General features: G+C 27.6%; 1 protein-coding gene across 1 annotated transcript in view; it reads left to right on the top strand.

Annotated features, from left to right (window-relative positions):
* LOC117179723 (chromosome-associated kinesin KIF4) overlaps positions 1-22,748 on the top strand; it is a 46,583-nt gene extending 23,835 nt beyond the window's left edge. The window contains exons 6-12 of the mRNA XM_033371765.1: positions 1,354-2,093; positions 11,309-11,618; positions 11,702-11,838; positions 14,646-14,996; positions 18,098-18,280; positions 20,628-20,683; positions 22,502-22,748. Of these exons, the coding sequence (XP_033227656.1) occupies positions 1,354-2,093; positions 11,309-11,618; positions 11,702-11,838; positions 14,646-14,996; positions 18,098-18,280; positions 20,628-20,683; positions 22,502-22,559 (1,835 nt within the window). The 3' untranslated portion in view covers positions 22,560-22,748. The remainder of the gene's footprint in view (positions 1-1,353; positions 2,094-11,308; positions 11,619-11,701; positions 11,839-14,645; positions 14,997-18,097; positions 18,281-20,627; positions 20,684-22,501) is intronic.
* The last annotated feature ends 316 nt before the right edge of the window (positions 22,749-23,064 follow it).

Raw genomic sequence — 23,064 nt, 5'->3', positions numbered from 1 at the left:
AAAATACGTTATAGGTTTTTGGAGTCGCTACTTACGAATCTGGCATCCGTTGAACTCTATCGCTTCAGGTTCAAGGTCATTTGAAGGTCAAATCGAGAAAAACGGTTAAAAAAATTAAAAAAAAATATGTTATAGGTTTTTGGGGTCGCTGATTACGAACCTGTTGTCCGCTGACCTTTATCGCGTCAGGTTCAAGGTCCATGACCTTGAACCTGACGCGATAAAAGTCAAAGGACGCCAGATTTGTATTCGGCGACCCCGAAAACCATAGTAAACCCGAGCTAACCTCAGAATACATGTTTAAGAGTGTCAAATCTCTCGAAAATACAGTTGGTGGGTAGTGGTGTTTCCTATATTTGTAGGGGTGGCTGGGGGGTGGAGGGTAGTCCGTTTAGCGTGCAATCGACTCGGGATACTTATAAGATACTACCATGATTTTTTCAGATTTTTTGGTCCAAAAATAAATTAGGCCAAAAACCGGCCTTACCGACCCTCCCCCTTTAATTTATAAATAAAATTGTCGAATTTTTATGTACAATAATAATTCCTAGAAAAAATCGCGTAAATTAAAGAGATAGTTAAAGATATATACCGATAAAATCATGCTATTCGTACAAAACTTTTGGTGACGACCGAATTTAAAACAAAATATAGGTTTTTGCAGATTTCGAAAAAAATTTAAAACTTTTTAAGAATTATGAAAGGTTTTAAACCAATAAAAAAGAATGTCCTAGGATTCATAGAAAAATTAAAATTAACTTTTTATTTTGAAAAATTCATTTTAAGAGAATATTTAAAAAGTGTTAAAATCTAGAAATTTCAACACACAATAAATACACCGACTTAGGCAGAGTAATGAATTTATTTAATGATAATTGTGAGACTTTACAGACCGTTCGCTCTTCTTCTTCTGTTATTATACTTAATATTCATTTTCCAAGCATTCCTTTAAATTCAACTTCCAGTTTTCAATTACATTTTACAGAAATAGTACACTTTAGGAACACATGAAACTTAGAATTGGAAGATTTTAAGGAAATATTTTTTATTTTGCAGGATTAAAAAAAATTATTACGAAGAATTCGAATCATTTAAAAACTTGTTTTGAAGTTGTGACAAAATTTTAAGAATAACTCAGTGTATAACGAAAATGTAAACGTTCAACTTTTAATATTTCTAGTTTAAAATTGCTTAAAATGATTTGAGGCTCTGTTTTTATTACTTCAAATGCAAAAGTTTTTAGCATTAGAGTACGAATTTTTAAATTTCAGTGGCCGTGAAAAATGTTTGCAAATCGGGAATATTTTTATGTGATTAAAACGGCCACCCTGCACTTATTCTTGAATTTTACAGATCTGCAAAAGGACCAGAAGAAGACTGCTGAGGAACTTGTGAACCATGATTTAACTTCTGGTTCGCAATCATCGACATCCCCGATAACGGAGGACGATGAAGGTGGAGACGCGAATGAGACCTACGACCTGGACGAAAAGCATGAAGAACACACTCTCCGACAAGCACAGACAATCGACCAAGTGCAGACGATAACGAGAGAGCTTGCCATTAAAGAAGAGCTGGTCTCCAAGCTCCTTCAAAACGTTAACGATGAGATCGACCAATCGCATGCTGTTCGCGACATGGAACTCGAAATAAATAAACTGCAGGCTGAAAAGGAGGAACTTCAGCAGCAATTAAATAATGTGCAGAACAACAAAGCTGCCTCGCGATTGGCAGAGACTCGGAGAAAAAAGGTCCAAGAGCTGGAGAAGAAAATTGCGGATATGACCCGCAAGTGTTTGGAGCAGAACAAAGTTATCAAGCAGAAGGAAAAGTCGGATCAGCAGATCAAGAACTTGGCGAACGAGATTCAGTCCTTGAAGCAGACGAGAGTGAAATTGATTCGGCACATGCGTACGGAGGCTGACCGGTTCAGCAAGTGGAAACTCTCCAGGGAGCGGGAACTTTCAAAGCTCAAGGAGCAGGATAGGAAGCGAGTTAATCAAATGGCAAAACTCCAGACGCAATATACTAAACAGCAAAATGTCATGAAAAGAAAAATGGAAGAGGCTCATTCCGTCAATAAGAGGCTGAAGGTCAGTAAAAATATATGATATAAAAATGAAAAAGGGATGTAAACAATAAACAGGGGGCCTAGCCTACCTGGAAAACCTGGAAATGTCGGGGAATTTTTTTCAAAAGTCAGGGCATTTTTTGTGAGCGTGCTTCATTTTTTAAAATGCAATATTAAATTGATTACCAATAAGTCTTCATTTGTAAAAGTAGCTTTATATTAGTGTATTGAACTGTTTATTTGAAAATTCTTTTTTGTTGTTTGAAATCAGGGTGGCGACTTGACCGGAAAACGTGAATTTTATTGACTGGGAATTTCATTAAAAACTCGTGAATTTACTTCTGACCGTAGAAAAATTCAAGTTTTAATTATTTTAATAATTTTTGTCAATTTGGAAAAGTGATTTCTACTTTATGTACAGTTGCAGGGCAAATGAATGAAAATAATTATCGTTTTTATTGTATAACAGTGAGTTTCGGTAAGTTTTTATGGAACAGGAATTTTTTTTAAGAATTCAAACTGGGATTTATAAAAAAAGAGTTTAAAAAATCCTATTCAAGTCAAAATTAGTTACAATTTAAAAGTTCCTTCTTCCAAATTTTAGAAAAACAGATTACTTTAAGGTAGTTTTTAGCGTAGAAATAGTATTTCAAAGAGGAAATATTTCTGAATTATAATTTTAAAAAAATATATTTTTCGTTTAAAATTTACTATTTTTCTCTGTGAAATCCAACTCCTTGTGTTTAAAAGCTTAACTCTTTTGTTAAAAATTAATTTTTTGGGGAGATTTGACACTTAAATCAAAAATTCATCACTTTTTAAACATGTAGCTACTTTTTTGAAAATCAATTTTTTAGCAAAAAATTTAACTCATCCAGTATAAAAATCAACATTTTTCTGAAAATGCGATTTTTTTGGTTAAGAATTAGATTTTTAAAGGAAAATTAAAATTTTTATTTAAAAATTAATCTATTTTTTATTGAAAATTCATGTTATTTGTGGAAAATTATTATTTTTTTCGAGAAGTAATCTTATTGGTTGAAAATTCATCTTCTTGGTATGAATAAAATTCAACTATTCCAGGTGAAGATTCATCATTTTAGTTGGAAATGTATCAGGTTTGTTAAAAGTTAATTTTGTCAACTGAAAATTTAACTGTTACATTTTGGGTGTAAAATTGACCTATCCTAATTCAAAATGTAATAATTTTGATGTAACTTGGTATTTTTTAATTAAAAATTTATTTATTTCTTTGAAAGTTAACTCCTTGTTTAAAAACTAATCTTTTTTGGTTGAAAATTCAAGTATTTTAGTTAAATATTTATCATTTTACTTGAAAAATTATCTTTCAGGTTAGAAATAAATGTAATTGGTTGAAAAATAAACTGTTTTGTTGAAAATTAATTTTTTAAGGAACATTCATCATTTTAATTAAAATTTAATTTCTTTATTTAAAAAGTGAGCTTTTTATTGAAAATAGGTCAAATATATCATAATTTTAGTTGAACATTCATTTTTTTTTGGAAATTAATTTTTTTACTGAAAATTTAATTAGAGGAGAGTACTCGAATATGAGATATTCTCGTAATATGAGAAAGCGGGGTATCAGCTAAACTAAGAGACCCACTCTGTTGGTTCTATCACTAACTTGTAACGCTTGAAGAAAAAGTAATTTCGTGGTATAGTCCATTTTTCATTGGGCTTCTAAAGATTATAGGCTAACTTTTTTGAAATCGATGGTGGTAGAGTTCTTGGAAGGGAATTCTTTAAACACTATTTATTATTCATTAAATATGTATTTAGCAGTAAAGTTTGTCTGGAGTGATGATGATTGAATAACTAAGTAGGAAAATATCGATAGTGTTGAAGTTTTTCATTGTACAGATCAGGCATAGTAAGTGCATAGTTGCACGGTGTGGTTCTCATAATATGAGATACCTGTGATTTTTATAACACTCTGGCTGCGCGGGGGAAATTGGTTATAAAAGTGTTTGTGACTACTGCAAAAACTAAATATATCTAAATAGCAGTAAATTTACAGTTCGGAAACATAGAATGAAGTTTTTCATTAAAAATAATACTTTATTTTACATTTTATTAGCTATTTCCTGGGGTATCTCATATTATAAGAATAGTTTGACGAGCTTGGAAAAAGCACTTTTTTACATTTTTTGTATTTTCAGCATAAAAAAAATTTGTAATAAAATTTTTTATTTGAGCTTCTTGTGACAAACTAAATTTTATTTAAAATGACCTATATTACTTTTAAATTCATTACATATAATTCCGACAATCACGCCAAACAGAGTTGGTATCTCATATTTGGGTACTCTCCTCTATTTATTTTTTGGTTGAAAAATGATATTTTTTATTCGAAAATTCGTCTTTTTTGGTTGAAAATTCATCAGTTAAGATGAAAACTAATTTTTTTACTAAAAATGAAACTTTTATTTTCTGTTCAAAATTAATTTTTTTGTCTAGTTTAAAATTCAACCATTTGGTTGAACATTTGTCTACTTTGATTGAAAATTCAACTATTTCGTTAAAATTCATGTATCACACAGGCCCACAAAAAGAAAAAGTGTCCTGAGCAGATCACCAGACAGGTGTATTCATATGTATTTTTCGCCGCTGAATCCGAATCCGAAGTCAGATTGGGGGATTTCCAAGTTACTTTTCTTGAAAATGCAAAAAATATGGTTTTTCATGCTTTTTAAATTGTTTTTTAAAACTAAAAAGCGAAAAAATGAAAAATGATCTGAGTACAAATTTGATTAATATGTAATTGATTATTGATTTTTGATTATTATGTAAATTCATTTGAAATAAATAATCAAATAAACTAGTAATTGGTAATCCGACCAGATTACACAAGGGTAACACTGTAATGTTTTACTCTGCATAGGTGCTTAAAGCTCCTGTGCGCAGCTATTAGCTTATTTGCATCCTTTCTCCACTATTTAGTCTCATAAATGGCATGGCACGTATGCACAACAACTTAGGCCTACGGTTTTAAATGGAACACGAATCTTCAGAACAATGGTTAAAGCACATGCCTAATTTGCTGCACAAAAAATTAGTGGGGTCTGCTGTCGGGTACCGCGGTCCTCAGGTTTTATGTGAGTTTAGCCTTGAGCCCAAGAAAGGATATAATTTGACAGTTCATTACGGGTACCCTTATTTAACCTACATTGTATCAAGATGTGAGTCGTATTTCATAGATGAATCAATAAACTCGATACCATTACTGTCAAAAACCTGCTACTGCGAACTGTTGGCCACAATGACAACTGCCTTGAAAATAGCATGTGCAGAATGATTCTTCCGGCCCAGCCCTTCGTAGTAGCGAAGCCAGCGAAGGCGCGCTGTCCTGCAGGGGAGCGCTAGGATATAAAGATGATGCCGTAGTGTGTCCGACGATGAGTTGACATTGCCCTCGTCAAAGTCGGAAAGCTCTCATACTTAGGCCTGGGGAGGTATGAGAGTCATCGCCCCTAGGACGGCGGACTCACCTGTGATCGGGACAGGATTCCTAGCGTGCGGGGACATATGTTTTTTATGGATAACTTTCAACCTTCAATAAACTGTGCTGGTACATTCAGTAATCGATACACTCACAAATGCACCGGAAATCCGGATAACTTTTGAGTCATTTGTTTAGAATACATTGGGAAAGGAGGAAGAAAAATAACAAACCCAATTGGAGATTTATACAGAACATGCTTTGAAATTGAAATTTCACAACAACGTTAAAATTGGGTTCCTCATGTAACCTGTAGCATTTGCAACAACATAATCAGTCGTTACGAAACCAATAAGGATAATAGCAAACTAAAGTTTACAACGCCGACAATATGGGAAGAACCATGCGATGAAAACGATTGCTTTCTTTATTTAACCACAGTAGACGGTGTAAGGAAAATTTAAAAAATCAAGTAGCTTATCAGACTGTTACAAGCGTTCAGTTTCCAAAAAAGATGTATGTAGAAAGCTTAAAAGATAACGAGTCACGAGCCAGCTTCACTACAGGATTTAATGCACTGCAAGTCGATGTAAATTAAAAAAAATAGTCAGGAATCCTGGTCATGGTAGAAAAAATGAAACGTGTGAGAGCATATCTGATGAGACGGCTTCAAGCGACTCCGATGAGACTGAAGACGAGTATTCTTCCAGTAGCGAAGAGGAATTCATCCCTTTCAGTGAAGACAGACCTACGAAAAAATTTGATCAAAAAAATCATAATGATCTATTTAGAAAAGTTGGTCTATCGAAGGAACAAGCTGAATTTATTACTTCGGAGTTAAAGATTAGGAATATGTTGACGAAGGGCACTAAAGTAAGTGTGTATCGAAATCGAGAGGAAAACTATCATAAATATTTTGGAATAGATACAAATCTAGTTTACTGCAAAAATGTGAAAGGACTTATCGATGAGTTTAAACCAAACATATATCAACCTGAGATATGGAGTTTGTTTATTGATTCATCAAAGCGCAGCCTAAAGGCAGTCCTTCTTCACAATACAAGCAAATACGTTCCTGTACCATTAGCACATTCTATTGTGCTAAAAGAAAATTAGTCAAACCTTGAAATAGTTTGTAAAAAAATGAAGTATGAAGAACATCAGTGGCGATTATGTGGAGACTTCAAAATTCTCTCTATGATACTTGGACAACAATCTGGATTCACCAAGTATCCATGTTACCTGCGAATGTTTGATAGCAGCGATAGAAAAAATCACTGTACAAAAAAAACTTGGCCATCAAGAACATCTTTTGAACCTGGAAAGCAGAATATTATAAATGAACCACTCGTCAATCCATCCAAAATTTTAGTACCTCCTCTTCATATCAAACTTGGTTTAATGAAACGATTTGTTAAAGCTTTAAACAAGGAAGGGCAATGCTTTGAATATTTGGGCTAAGTTTTTGGTCACAAAAGTGATGCTAAATGAAATGAAGGTATCTTCGATGGCCCTGAAATCCGCAGTTTCCTTAGAGATGCAAAATTTGTCGAAACTATGAATGATACCGAGAAAGTGGTATGGTTAAGTTTCAAAAACGTGTCAACAAAATTTGTAGGTACTACAAATGATGCGGATTACGAAAATTTGGTAGCAGCAATGGTACGAGATTTCCTGAAATTAGGTTATCTAATGAGCTTGAAATTCCATTTCCTTGATTCGCATATCGATCGATTCCCAGAAAATAATAGTGATTTCAGTGAAGAACAAGGAGAGAGGTTTCACCAAAACCTAAAAGAATTCGAACATCGATTTTAAGGACGATGGGATATAAATATGTTGGTAGACTACCGCTGGATGATAAAAAGAGAAAAGAAAGCATCGGGACAAAAACGTCGCAGAAACCCTTTACACCGATCATTCGAAGAGAAGCGTGTGCGTAAAAGGAAACCAATTTGAAACCCTACATTTTAACCATTTTTTTATTATAAACCATAAAAAACCATGTTTTTTGCATTTTTTTCGAAAAGTAACTGGGAAACCCTCCAATCTGACTTCGGATTCGGATTCAGCGACGAAAAATATTAAATAAGAATACACCTGCCTGGTGATCTGCTCAGGATACTTTTTTCTTTTTGTGGGCCTGCGTAATGTTCAAAAATTGTATTTTTTAGTAGGAATTTAATCTTTTTCTTTGAAAAGTAATCTTATTGTTTAAAAAGTTGAAGATTAATAATTTTATTTGAAAATTTACTTATTTTGCAATTTTTTGCTGGGTTTTTTTAAAGGATGTTTAGAATCAATTTCATGATTTAAAATCAATGTTTCCGCTTTGCAACAAATATGAATGTGTTACTTATAATTGACCGGGAAAATTGAAAAACTTGATCGTGGAAACACAGTAAATGACCAGGAATTGAAAATCATCCGCCGAGTAGCCCCCTGAAAATTAAATTTTTTAAATGAAAACTCAGCTATTTGGTTTTTGGTTGAAAATTGATCAGTTTTAGTTGAAAATTCAAGTATCAGGTTGAAAATTTATGTATTTTGTTTAAAATTCGTTCGCAGATTAATTTGTTTTTGTTAACGATTCATCATTTTAATTACAGCTTTAACTATTAAACAAATTTAATTTTTTGTTTAGAAAATTTTTTTTTTTTACTGAAAATAAACTATTCAATATTTTATTGGAAAATGATCTTTTTTAGTTTTAAATTCAACTATTATAGTTGAAGATTCATCATGTTAGTTGAAAATTCATCACTTGGTTTGAAAATGTAAATATTTTAAAGAAAATTAGTTTCGTTTTTGTTGCAAATTATTTGTTTAAAGCGGAAAATGAAACTATTGTAATTGAAAATTACACCCTTCTAGTTAAAAATTGATCTCTTTCGTTAAACATTAATTTTCGACTGAAAATTTAACTATTCAATTGTTGGTTGACAATTTATCTTTTTAATTCAAAACTCGTATATTTCTATGAAATTAGTCTTCTTTGGTCAAAATTAATTAATTAATTTGGTAATTAATCAAATTAAAAAGTCAACTATTCCAGTTGAAGATCGCTCATTTTAGTTGAAAATTCAGCTTTTTTGTTTAAAAATGATCTATTCCATTTTTTGTTGGAATTTGATCTTTTTTTGTTTAAAATTCAACTATTTGGTAGAGAGCATGTTTTTTTTGTATTTGATAATGCAAATTTTTCGTCGAAAAATCATCTTTGTGGTAGAAAATTAATCTTTTTGGTTCAAAAATTGAAATATTCGAGTTAAATATTTATCATTTTAGTTTAAAATTAATATCTTTGGTTGAAAATAAAACTACTTGGTTGAAAATTGAACTCTTTTCTCAAAAACTCATCTTTTTGTTAAAAATTCATCTATTCCAGATAAGCATTCATCATTTCAGTTCAAAATCAAACTTTTTTGTTGGTAATTTATATACATTTTTTTTTTTGAAAAATCGTCTTTCTTCTTTGAAAGCTAATCTTCTTGTTTGAATATCTATTTTTTTGCTGAGAAATTTAAATATTGCAATTGAATACTGATAATTTTATTAATTACTTCATCTTTTTGGTTGAAAATCAAATTAGTTGGTTAAAAGTTAAATTAAATTTGCTTTAAAAATCAATCTGTTTTTTTTTTTGTAAAAATAATTGTTAAAATTTACGAAATTTAAATTAGACCAAAATCCAAATTAAAAATCCCATTTAACGTCCAATAATCAAATTGATGCAAAATCCTGTTATAAAAAACAAGAATCCAACGACCAAATTTGGACCACAACGAATAAACGAAAACAAAAAAACCCTATTGTAATCTGAAAAAACCCCCAAAAAAACAACAAAAAAATAAAAACAACAAAAAAAAATTTCGAAAAAAAAAATAAAAAAGAGGAAAGAAAAATGAGAAGGCAGCCAACCGTTGTTTTTTTGTTTGTTTTGTTTTTTTGGTTTTCGTTTATTCGTTGTGGTCCAAATTTGGTCGTTGGATTCTTGTTTTTTATAACAGGATTTTGCATCAAAATAATTGTTGTAACTGAAAATTTAACTATTCCATTTTTCGTTGAAAACTGACCTTTTTTAGTTCAAAATTCGGCTGTTTGTTTGAAAATCGATCTTTTTCAGTTGAAAATTCAACTGTTTGATTGAAATTTAATATACATTTTTTTAAATCGTCTTTTCGGTAGAAAATTAATACTTTTGGTTCAAAATTCAACTTTTTAGTTACAAATTCATCTATCATTTTTCAAATATAAATTTCTACTTGGAAAGTTAGGAGTGTGAAGTGGTGTAAATTAGTTTTAAATATAGTACTCACATTATATTACCTAAATATGCATTGTATTTTAAGTATAAGTAGATCAAAGAACAATTATTTAATTAATAATCTATTTAATTATTTAATTAATCTATCGTGCTGAAATATTTGAGAATATCTTGCAATATTAGTTAAATTCATAGAAACTAAAAAAAAACCATTATTTATAATAGACTCGCGAAAAATTATACCTGGAAAAAATTTGGAATTGTAGGGTGGTCGCTGGACCGGGAATCCGGGAAATGACCGGGAAAAACAGGGAAATGACTGCATTTTTTTACATAGAAAGATTTGAATCTGTAGAATTTCGAAGAGCTTTTCAACTTTTAACGTCACAATTTGAATCTTTCTGTTTAAAACATGTTTAAATTGTAAGTGAAATTGTTAAACTTTGACGTATAAATAGCAATTGAACAATTATTATTTGTGAACAAAATTTAAGTAATTTCAAGAGATATTTCATAGTTTTGAAAAGATTCAAAATTAAATAAAAACTTGAAATGTCTTCAAGTAATTGAAAAGAAGTGTGTTAACATTTTTGCTTAGAACTTTTAAATACATTTTAAAATTAACCGAATTTTTCCTACGACTTTTGGAAAATCCTGCAAATTAAAAAAAATCCTTAAAATCTTCCAGGTTCTGTTTTGATCATTTTGGAAATCTCTTAAAATCTTTGTAAATTTTCTGTTAAAATAATTTTTCAAAATGATAAATCTTTTTCAATGGCCCAATTTTTTTATGACAAACACTTCATGTAAATCATTTGAAATTATTTCAAGTTCTAAATTTAATTTTGATATTTTTAAAACTTCTAAATATCTCTTATGATTACTCTAATTTTTTCTACAAATAATAAGTGTTCCTATTGTTATTTATAAATTCAAATTTTAAGGATTTTTGTTTAATTTGCAGGATTTTTTAAAAGTTTTAGGAAAAATTTAATTCATTTAAAAATATATTTAAACGTTTCTAAACAATTTCAACAATGATTTTAAGTTTGGAAAAATATAAAACCACTTCTAGATTTCTCAATGTTTTGAAATGAAAATAATTTAACTTCTAAATTTAAAAATTATTAATTTAAAAAAAATTATTTTGTTAATTTGTATAGCTCAAAATTACTTAAAAAAACATAATTTTGAAAATTTTTAAAGTTTATTGCTTGGTTCTTTAATTTAGAGCATTTAAACTTTTAATGTGGATTTATATTTTTGGAGTTTAATCTGAATCTTTGAGCTCTATAATTTATAAAAGTTCTAAATTTTGCAGTTTATCTGCATTCCATTAAAAAAATTTTAATTGAAAAATGTTAGTGCCTCCCATTTCATACGTGTACATTTTGTTTCTTCGGTTAAAACCGCCACCCTGAATATGCAGGGAATTTTTTTTCAGGATTTATTAGAAAGTCTGAATACAATTTTTGAGTTTTTAATGTTGATCTCTTTCGTTTTTTAGGATGCTTTGGAAAAGCAGAGAAAGGTTCAGCAAAAGAGGAACGAGAAAACGACTAATAAAGACAGCATCCAGTCATGGGTTTCTCAAGAAATGGAGGTTCTTCTCAGCACTGTGGATGCGGAATGTTCGTTGGAAAGATTGATGCAAGACAGAGCTCTTTTGGTTAATCAATTAAAGGGTCTCCGGGATAAGAAGGACGATTACGAACCATCTGTGTTCCAGAAACAAGAAGGTGACCTCGTGGAATTTATCGAATTGAGGAACACACAAATTACTGACCTTCAACAGAAAATATTAGAGTCTGACCAAGGTTTTATTTTTTATTTTTCATGATTATATCTACAATATTATGGTAATATTTCTAATCATGTTTTTAATGGTTATATTTTTCAGAAAACCAGGCCAACAGTAGATGGCAAAGTCTTATATCTATTAGAGACGCAAAAATTGCTCTCAAGAGTCTTTTTGACATTACAGCCGAAGACAGGAAGAAACGCTATGTGATGAATTGTGAGATTGATGATTTGAAGGTACGTAGTTAATTAAAATACCTTAGCAAAATATTTTTACCTCTCCCCCGCCCCTTACTTAACGTAATTCTTAGTTTCCAGAAATGTTTTGCTAGTTATTGCTACTAGAATTAGGCCGGATGTCCGAGAACTTCATTTTCAAAAAGACTTGATTTTTCCTTGACTACTTTTTCATTTTCCTTGATAATTAATATTCAAATACCAGCATTTTAATCTTGCAATACTTTTAACATAGAATCTTTCATAAAGGGAACGAATCAGTACTTTAGACACAAATTTAAAATGTTGAAATTTACTCATTTATTTCAAAGAAATAAAATGTATTTTCTTCTAGAAAATATGGATTTTCAACAAAATACTTGAATTCTTAACAAAATAATTAAATTTTTAACATAATAGTTGAATTTTCAACATATAAAGATAAATTACAAAAAAAAGTGTCATTGTTTATATTTCAACTGAAAAAAAATGAAATTTATACGAGAAAAGGATTTTAAAACAAAAAAGACGAATTTCTAACAAATAAACATTTTTCAATAAAGAAAAAAATAAAATTTTGTCTAAATTGTTAAACCTTCAAGCAGAAAGTCGAAGTTTATCCACAAAAATTGAATTTTAAAACAAATAATATGACTTTGGCAAACAATTTTCCACGAAACTGATTCATTTTTACCCAACAAAATATGAAATTTTACACTACGAAAATTACTTTTTTTTTTACACAGAAAAAGGAGAATTCTCTACTAAAAATGATTAATCTTTAAAAAAACACAAATTAGATGTTTGCTCTAGTAGTTGAATTTCCAATTTAAGGATATTAATTTTCAACAAATAAGTTGAATTCTCAATCAAAGAATAATCATTTTTAACGAGAAAATAACATTTGTCCTAAATCGAATGAATTTTAAAAAGAAAAGGATAAATTGCCAAAAAATAGTTGCATTTTCCGTTAAAAAAAATTCCAGTTGACTTTTCAATATCAAAATATAAATTTTTAAACAAGAATTAAGTTTATATGAAAAAAATGGAATTTTTAATCCAAAAAGGCGAATTTCTCTTGAAAACTATGAGTTTTTATTTCAATACAAGTTTGTGAAAAATAGTTGAATTTTCATTCAAAAAAAATAACAGTTGACTTATTAAGATCAAAATATGAATTTTTTAACAAAAAGTAAGGTTGTACGAAAAAAAATGAATTTGTATTAAAAAAGACGAATTTTCTAACAAAAAAGCTGGTATTTTCAACAAAATAGTTTAATTCTCTATCAAATAGTTGCATTTTTATCCAAGAAAGGTGAAAATTGTACTAAAACAGATGAATTTTTAATAGAAACGACCATTTTTTTAAAAAGGAGAACTTGCATCCAGAAATGATTTCAATTCATTTTTCAAAACCAAAAATTAAATTTTAAACAAAAAGTAAATTTTCTACGAAATACTTCAATTTTAAACCAAAGAGTATGACTTTTAAACAGAATAGTTTAATTTTCAACAAATCAGATTAATTCTAAATTGAAAAAAAATCACAAAAATAGTTGAATTTTCATCCAGAAAAGATTTTAGTTCTCTTTCTAACACACAAATATTAAATTTAAACAAAAACTAAATTTTCTACGAAATAGTTAAATTTTCAAAAAACAGTAGTATTTTCAACCAAACAGGTGGATTGTTATCTAAAAAAGAGACAATTTCTGCTAAATAAAGCGAATTTTAAAATAAGATAATCTTTAAAAAAAGAGTTGAATTTTTAGCCGAACTTTTTGTTCAAGAAAGATGACATTTCTTCTGAAACATATGAATTAAAAGAAAAACGTTTAGAAAAATAGTTAAATTTTCATCCAAAGAATATTCCAGTTCACTTTCCAACACAAAACTAAGAATTGTCAACAATAAGTTCATATTCTACTAAATAGTCGAATTTTTATCAAAAAGTATGACTTTTTAATAAGATTGTTAAGTTTCCAACCATACAGTTCAATTTTTGTCAAAGAAAAATGAAAATTCTAATAAAATAAGTAAATTTTTAAATCAAAAATACAAATTTTCAAATAAACACTTTTCTTTCAATAAATGAATCCTTGGATTAACTACTAAATTGTTAGTAGATTTTAACAATTTGAAAGGTTTCGAAAGAATTGAAAATTCCGAGGCATTTCAAAAGCTTTACGATGATTTTAATCAATTTTCCAGAATTTCAAGAAATATCAGATTTCTTAGAAATTCACGGAATTTTATAATATTTTAATGGATTTAAAAGAATTTATTCACAAAAAGTGAGGGATTTCGTAGTCGTATAAATTTTTTTAGTTTTTGTTTTTCATTCATCCTGAACTCTTCTAAACTCATATGAAATTCATGGGCATTTTATCAAATTTTTTAGAGTTTTTACGAATTTCATCGAATTCTTCTCATTTCCCTCATATCAATGTGACGGAAGTCAATGGAGATTTTTTAATTTGAATTTTTTAAATTAAATTGCTTTGAAGTTTTATTAATTTATCCTGAATGCGTTAAAATTCATCTGAAATATTTATTTATTTAAAAATAAATTAGTTGTAACAGCCCTGAAAATAATAAATTTAACATTTATAAATTCAAATTTAAAATTATTTTATTCCATTCATAAAAGATTTTGTAATAGAAATGTTACAAGTTCAAAATTTTAATCTTTAAATATTAATGCTCAGGGAAAATTAAAAGTTAGTCAAGGAAAAATCAGGGGATTTTGAAAATGAAATTTTTCGCCAACTCTGAATATAGTGTATCGGAAATTTAAACATTTTTAAATCTATTTTACAATATTTTAGGACGAAGTGGAGAAGTTGAAGAACTCAATAAGAAAGCAGGAGATTCGCGAAAAAGAGCAGAAGCTTATTCCCTTGTACAATTCTCCTGCGGTGGTGAAGAAAGACAATAAGGAGCTGCTGGAACAGATAGAATATTATAAAAATCGCTGCGAGCAACTGGAAAAAGAGGCAATGGAAAAGTCAATGGAGCACCATTCCAAGAAGAAGAAGGCACCCAAGCCGAAGAGTTTGCTGGAAACTCCAGATTATAATGCTATCCTCTTAACCGACGAGAGCATTGTTGATGATGACGTTGAGAATGATCCTGACTGGATTAAAACACCTCTTTATAATCGCATCCAAAAACTTATGGTACCTTCTATTTATTTGTTAAATATTTCTTTCTCTCTTATAAGTCAGGGTGTCTATCCTACCTGGAAAACCTGGAATTGTCCAGGAATTTTTATATACCGTGAAAAGACAGGGAATTTTTTTTAAGTCAGGGCATTTTTTCGAGAGCGTGCTTAATTTGTTTTAAAATTTGAATTATAAAAATGAATAAGAATTATTCTCCATTTTTAAAAGTAGCTTTACATTACTATATTTAATTAATTTGTTGAAAATTCGTCTTTCTTTTGGGTTGGAAATTCATCTTATTGCTTGAAAATTCAACAGTTTGTTTGCAATTTGTTTGTTTCTTATAACCTTTATTTTTTCAGACATCATTTTTTTTGGAATGAAAAAAGTTTAATTACTGGGTTAAAAGTTAAAACTCTTTGGTTTAAAATTAATTTTTTGGTTGAAGTTTCATCATTTTAAATTTAAATTAATCTCTGGTTGAAAAATGAGCTATTTTGTTGAAAATTCGGTTTTTCTTTGTCTGAAAATTAATTTTTTTACTGAGAATGTAACTATTCCAATTGAATATCCCATTATTTTAGTTGACCGGGAAATTGGGAAATGACCGGGAATTTTCTGAGACCGGGAAATTTTACGAATTTTCAGAAGAAAAAATTGCCCAAGTTTGATTTCAACAGTTTTGTAAATAATTAAAGTATAAAAAAATGAACAATAATTGATTTGACAAATCGATTCCAAGTTCGTTCAAAATCTGAGAATTTCCAGATTGTAACTGTTTGAATTCAAAAGTCTTAATACGAATTGAGATTAATATAATTTATTCTGATAATTTTATTTTTAAATAAAAATTTTAATGATTCATCAATAAAATATTTTTAATTCAAAGTTTTAGGTCTTGCTTTATATTATTTTTTATATTAAATTGAATAAATAAATTTATTAATATATTATTTTTACTAACTTTCTTAGCCATTAAGAATTTCACTGTTCATTTAAGACGAGTAAATTGAACACAAATATATGTAAAAGTAAACAATTCGAAACTGAATTGTTTTACAAAGAAAGATTTGAATCTGTAGAATTTCGAAGAGCTTTTCAACTTTTAACGTTACAATTTGAATCGTCCTGTTTAAAAAATGTTTAATTTGTAACTGAAATTGTGAAATTTTGACGTATAAATAGCAATTGAACACTTATTATTTGTCAAAAAAATTTGAGCAATTTCAAGACATATTTCGAAGTTTTGAAAAGATTCAAAATTAATTAAAAACTTGAAATGTCTTCAAGAAGTTGAAAAGAAGTGTGTTAACATTTTTGTTTAGAACTTCTAAATACGTTTTAAAATTAACCGAATTTTTCCTACAACTTTTGGAAAATCCTGCGATTAAAAAAATAAATCCTTAAAATCTTCCAGGTTCTGTTTTGATAATTTTGGAAATCTCTTAATATTTTTTTTAATGCTCTGTTACAATAATTTTTCAAAATGAAAAATCATTTTCAATTTTCCTAGGAATCTTAAGAAAAAAATTTTATTCTTTTTAATCCTTTTACAATTCTTAAAAAGTTTCTAAATTTTTTGTTTGAAATTTGCAAAAATCTGCATTTTGTTTTAAATTCGGCTGTGGGCATTTGCACGAAAATTTCGGTACGAATATCCCAATTTTTTCGAGTCACAAACTTCGTGTAAATGTTTTGAAATCATTTCAAGTTCTAAATTTAATTTTGATATTTTTAAAACTTCTAAATGTCTCTTAAGATTACTCTAATTTTTTCTACAAATAATAAGTGTTCCTATTGTTATTTATTAATTCAGATTTTAAAGACTTTTTTTAATTTTCAGGATCTTCTAAAAGTTGTAGGAAAACTTCAATTCATTTAAAAATATATTTAAACGTTTTTAAACGATTTTAACAATGATTTTAAATTTGGAAAAATATAAAACCACTTCTAGATTTCTCAATGTTTTGAAATCAATTTTTTAAGTTTTGAAGGATGCTTAAACTATTGAAAATGAAAATAATTTAACTTCTAATTAAAAAAAAAAAAAATTTGTAATTTTTTGTAGCTTAAAATTACTTAAATATGATTTTGAAATTTTCTAAATTTCATTGCTTGATTCTTTAATTTAGAGCATTGAAAATTTTAATTTGTTGTTTATTGTTTTAAATGGAAAAATATTTAGAATAGAGTTCGATTTTTTAAATTTCATTGACCGTGAAAATGTTTGTGAACCGGGAAAAAACTGTGAAATGACCGGGAGTTTTTTTCTTCGATTAAAACGGCCACCCTGAATTTAGTTAAAAATATGTCCTTGGTAGAAAATTAATCTTCATGTGTAAAAATTCATATTTCTGATTGAGAATTCAAGTATTCCAATTAAACATTCATCATTTCAAATGAAAATTTATCTTTTTTGGTTGAAAGTTAAACTCCTTTTGTTAAAAATTCATCTTTTTGGTTTTAAATTCATTTATTACTGCTTTGTTGAAAACTACCTTTGGTTTAAGATTCAATTATTTGGTTGAGAATTCATACATTTTGTTATTAAATCGTCTTTTTTGGTAGTAAATGAATCATTATGATTGAAAATTCAACTTCTTGGTTGAAAATTAATTTATATTTAAAAAAAAACAATATTTTTACTTGAAAAGTTCGGATTTCGAAGCGCTTTAAATTTAATTTGATGTAATGCCTACATTCATTTTATCTAAATATGCACCGAATTTGAACTATAAGAAGATAAAATGAAAAATTGTTTGAATTATTATTCAAATTCATGGACACCATAGACAAATTCAACAAATTATTAATCATGTTTAATAAACATTGTTTATAGTATTATTCAAGTACATAATGAATTGATGGTGCTAATAAATTTAAGAATATCGTATAGCATAATTTGTCAGAACTTTGTAAATTGAACATAATATTCCGAGTTGATTGTATATAACAAATGTGAAACATTTTAATCTCTCGATACTATGAAAAATTATACCTGGAAAAAATGTGAGATACCTGGAAAAAACCTTGCATTGTCAGGGAATTTTTTTTACAGAATTTGAGTAGACGCGCTGTAAGTAACTCTCATTAACAAAATGTTATTTTTGTTTCAGAACAATACGAGAAATATACCTGTAGAAAATCGCGGGGCTATGAAAAGATCGTCGGACGGCGAGATCAAATGTGCTTGTAAAACGAAATGTTCGACTCGACTTTGCAGTTGTAGAAAGAACGATCTTGCCTGCAGTAATTGCAACTGCAATCCAGAAAATTGCCAAAATAAGAGCGAAGATAATGTAAGTGTTATTTTCTTTCTTTTCCAGGAAATGGCAGTGAATTTATTTTTTGAACGGGAATTTTACACATTTTTAGAAGCAAAATCCATCCAATCACTTGAAATATCATAAATTTCATATCACATGACATAATGGAATTCAAATTAGTTCAATTTCAACTTATTTTTAATGCTCAGGTCAATAGTTTTGAGTGCTGAGAATTTTAGTATTAAACGTTGAATAATAATTTATTTGAAATATTTTAATACTGTATTGTAAAAGATTCAAAGGCATTTTTAAGGGGTTAATAAAGTTTCAAAGAATTTGAAATATTTTAGGGTATTTTTAAAGATTCCAAAAAATTGTGCATACATTTCAATAATTGTAAGGAATTCCAACATATTATAAAGATTATAGAGTGTTTTTAAAATTTTATATGAATGTAAAGAGCTTTAAAAAGTTGTAAGGGATTTCAAATATTGTCGTGTATTTTAAAATATTTCAAAGAATTTTCAATATATTTAAACAATCTGAAGGAATCTAAAGGATTTTAAGGTATTTTGTAAAATTCTAAAGAATTTTTCAGAAATTTAGAAAGTTTTATGGGATTTTAAAAGGGAATTTAAAAAGATTACAAGTAATTTTTTCATTTATTTCAGTAATCTTAAGGAATTTCAAAAGAGTTGAAATATTTAAATGCAGCATTTTAAAAGAGGCAAAGGCATTTTTAAAAGATTCCAAGAAAAGCTACAATCCGAAAAATTGCCAAAATAAATAAATGACTGGGAATTTTAGAAACATCAAAATTGCAGTTTTTTTTATTTTTTGACTGGGTAACCTTACACATTTTTTGAAGAAAAACCTATCCAATCACTTGAAATATCACAACTTTCATATCCATGACATAATGAAATTCAAAATTAGTTCGATTATAACTTCTGTTTTAATGTTAAGTTCAATGTTATCAATGACAACATTTAGTGTTCAATTATATTTTAGTATCGAATTTTAGTATTAAACATTGAATAATAATTTATTTTACAAGACGATTTTAAATCTCTTTGAAACTAAACCTTTTACAGAATTTAACATCAAGAAATTTAAATTTAAATTCGAAAGCCTTATTAGTTAAACAAATCTAAACGTACGATTGAAACTTTATAAACTATTTTCAAGTTTAAAATAATGTCAAATTAAAAGATTCACAATGAAACGCTTTTATTGAATTTCAAATCCTATTTAAATATTTTTTCAGTCTAAAATATTCCATTTTTAACTTGTTCAATTAAAAAATTTGTATAAAGGAAAAGAACCATTTTTTAATATTTTACTGCGCATTTAAAATGAACAATTATAAATGAGATATTAAAAACTAAAAAATTGGAAACTAAATTGTTTGAAATATAAAGCCTTGAATGTTGTATATTTTTAGTTTGTGAGTGAAACTTTTGAATTAAAATGTATAAATAACAATTGAACGATTATCAATTAACTAAAAATTCGAGTAACTTTAAGAGAAATTTAGAAATTCCGAAAAGATTAAAACTTAATTTAAAACAGGACTTTTAAATTCATTTTAAAAGTTATTTAGAAGTTTTGAAAATATTTCAAACAAAATGTTGATTTTTGAAGATTTCGAAATAAAATTTCTGAAGCTTTTTAAGGTTTTTAAAAGGTTTCATGATCGCTTTTTTTAATTCCTGTAAAAATTTTAAGTCATTTTCTATTTAAAAAAAATAGTTTTGAGAGAATGTTTAAAAACGTTTCAAAACAAAACCAAAATTTGATGTTTAAATAATAATTGAGTATTTGTCAATGTTTAACGACTTAAAATAACAATAATTTAACTTCTAATAAAAAATCTTCAGGTAACAAAAAGTTTAATCGTTCAGTTTTTAATTTTTCTAACTAAAATTGCTTAAAATTATATAAATTGGAAAATTTAGAAATGTATTGATTCATTCTTAAATTTTGCATTGAAAATGATAGCGGAGATTTACATTTTTGAATCAGAAATCTTTAAACTGTACAATATAAAAAGATAAAAAAAAAATTTTTTAGTTTGACGGTATTTAATTTAAAACTGTTCAATTGAAATTTGTTAATAGCTTTCATTTTATGGGCGTATATTATTGTGCGTTTGAATACAAAACTTTAAATTTCCTCTTTAAAAGTTTAAAATTCAAAAGAGTTCCACATTCATTCTTTTAATTTGAAGTTCAGTTTTTATTACTTCAAATGAAAAATTTGTAGCTTTAATTGTTCGATTTAAAAAATTTCAATAACCTGTTTTTGGTATTCTAAAAACTTAAGTTATGCAAAGTTAATTTTGAACATTAATTAATAGACTTATGTTTTATCATTACAGACCCGGCGTACCTTGTTCCCCGATTTATCTGCAAACGATGAAGTAAAACGGCCACGGTGAGCTTTTTCTGAAGGTTTTGTTAATTAGTGTATTAGAACAGGGTGTCTACCCTACTATTTTCAAAATTTTTTTAAAAGTCTGCCATTTTTTTTCAAAACATTTAAATAATTTTAGATTTAGTTTATGGACGAGATTTTTATGTGACAATAACAAAACGATTTGATTTTTATGTTTGAGTGTAACACAGCAGCTATAAAAAACGGCACGAATTGAGAGGAAAAAAAGTTATTACCTTCAACATGTTCTTACTTCTTAATTGTTTATAACGAAAAATATTGAATAGTCTTTGAGAAAAAAATTACTAAAGTTCCTGTTAATTTTTCGCCATCTATACGCACCTACCCCCTTAATATTGATCTTTTTTAGTTAAAAATTCATCATTTTGGTTGCATATTTGTTGTTTTTATGTGGAAAATTATTTTTTCTAACTGAAAATTTAATTTGTGGTTGCAAATTGATCTTTTTTGGTTGAAATTTAACTATTCCAGTTAAAGGTTTATCATTTTATCTTAAAATTCATATATGTGTTTAAATGTAATTTTTCCAATTTAACATTCATCATTTCGGTAAAAAATCTATCAGATGATTTGAAAATTTATCTTTTTCAGGTCAAAATTCAACTATTTAGTTTTAAAAAAAAATATATTTTTTAGTTGAAAATGCATAAATTAATTGAATTTACACTAAATTTCAAGTAAAAGATCAAATAAAAATTTGTTTAAATTATTATTCAAATCAATGAACTTCAGAGACAAATTCAAGAAATGATTAATCATGATTTCAGAATTATTTAATTAATCGGCGGTGCTAATATATTTAAGAATATTTTATAATTCGTCAAACCTTCTTAATTAAACATTTTAATTCAATCTGTTGAAACAGAAAAAAAATATTTATAATAAACTCACGAAACTTGATACATATTCCAAGTCGATTGTTTTGAAAAATGCGAAATATTCGTATGACTATTGGGAATGGTTAAACTGCGATAAGCCACCTGGTGACAAAAACTCGAACTAGAAAGAATAGGCATGATTTTAAAGATGCGCTTTAAGTTGTGCATAAAAGTGTTTTAACAATTTTTTTTTAGTTTAAAAAAAAACACATTTTATGACAGAAATATGTTTCTAAATAAAAAAAACAATTATTGTTCTCTTTATTGTGATTTTCAAATGATTATAAACTTCAATAGACTTATTTTGAAACAAAAATAAACTCAAAGTAAATTTTTATTAATTTAGATACGAAATATTTACTATTTAAAAATCCGATCTAAAATTTAGATTAGAATTCGTATTTAAATTCCAGTCGTCTATTATTCGTAGTCTTGGCATAATATGGATAAAATTTGTCGCTACATACATTAATTAAAGTTTATTTAAGCTTACAATGCAATAAAATTCACATTAAATAATTAAATAATTGTATCTTCTTTAAAAACCTATTTCACAAAAATGTGTTTTCATTTTAAAAGATGGAAATTCTATCTAAAACTATTCTTTTCTGATGAATATTTGTTTCTAGTATTCAATAATTGTTTTATACTTCACAAAACAATCGTAAAAACATTTTTATGCAAAAATTAAAATACATGTTTAAAATTGTACCTACTCTTTCTAGTTCCATTTTTCGGCACCATGTGGCGTAATGGTAGACCAATATTCCCAATGTACTATGAAAAATTATGACCTAGAATAATGTTGAGATACCTGGACAAAACTTGGAATTGTTAAGGAAATTTGTTTCCAGAATTTGAGTAGACACCCTGTAGAAATACGCTAAGAGTTTATTTTAAAAATGCAATTTTTTTTTAGGTTAAACAAGACGGATCAGTCCAGTCCTGAATCAGATGCTAATAACGAATCATTATGATTATCGTCCACACCAGTAACCTGTATAATTTTGAATCTCAATTTTATTATTGTATATTAAGTAGCTTTAATTCGTTTTTATTATTAAGAGGCTCTTAAATAATGAAGTACTAATCTTTCGGCACTTGACTTAAATTGTACATTGGAAAAAAAACTTCTGTTTCAATATTGAAAGAGATTCTTTTTTAAGAAAAGAGGATCGAAATTTAATTCACTTCATAACTAAAGTTATACGAATTTTAATTTACAGACAGGCAAACATTAGTATTAAGTCTTCAATAAATTCTTTAAGTACATTTTTTTATCAGAACTTATATTGTATCCTGATTTTTATTTTCAGGTGTGTTTGGTTGGTGATGTTTAATTATAATTTTCCACCTTAGTGTAGTTTCAGCTGCTTCATCACTATAATTTTCCGATTTTGCCGAAGATTCTTCGATAGGAGATTCGTCTTTTTCTCTTCGTCTCATTCTCTCTCTTTCAGATTTCCTATCTTCGAAAGCTGG

This window comes from Belonocnema kinseyi, chromosome 9 (assembly GCF_010883055.1).
Source record: "Belonocnema kinseyi isolate 2016_QV_RU_SX_M_011 chromosome 9, B_treatae_v1, whole genome shotgun sequence".
NCBI classification, from domain to species: Eukaryota; Metazoa; Arthropoda; class Insecta; order Hymenoptera; family Cynipidae; genus Belonocnema; species Belonocnema kinseyi.
The sequence above is the reverse complement of the archived record's forward strand: the minus strand, read 5'-3'. Positions and strand labels throughout refer to the sequence as shown.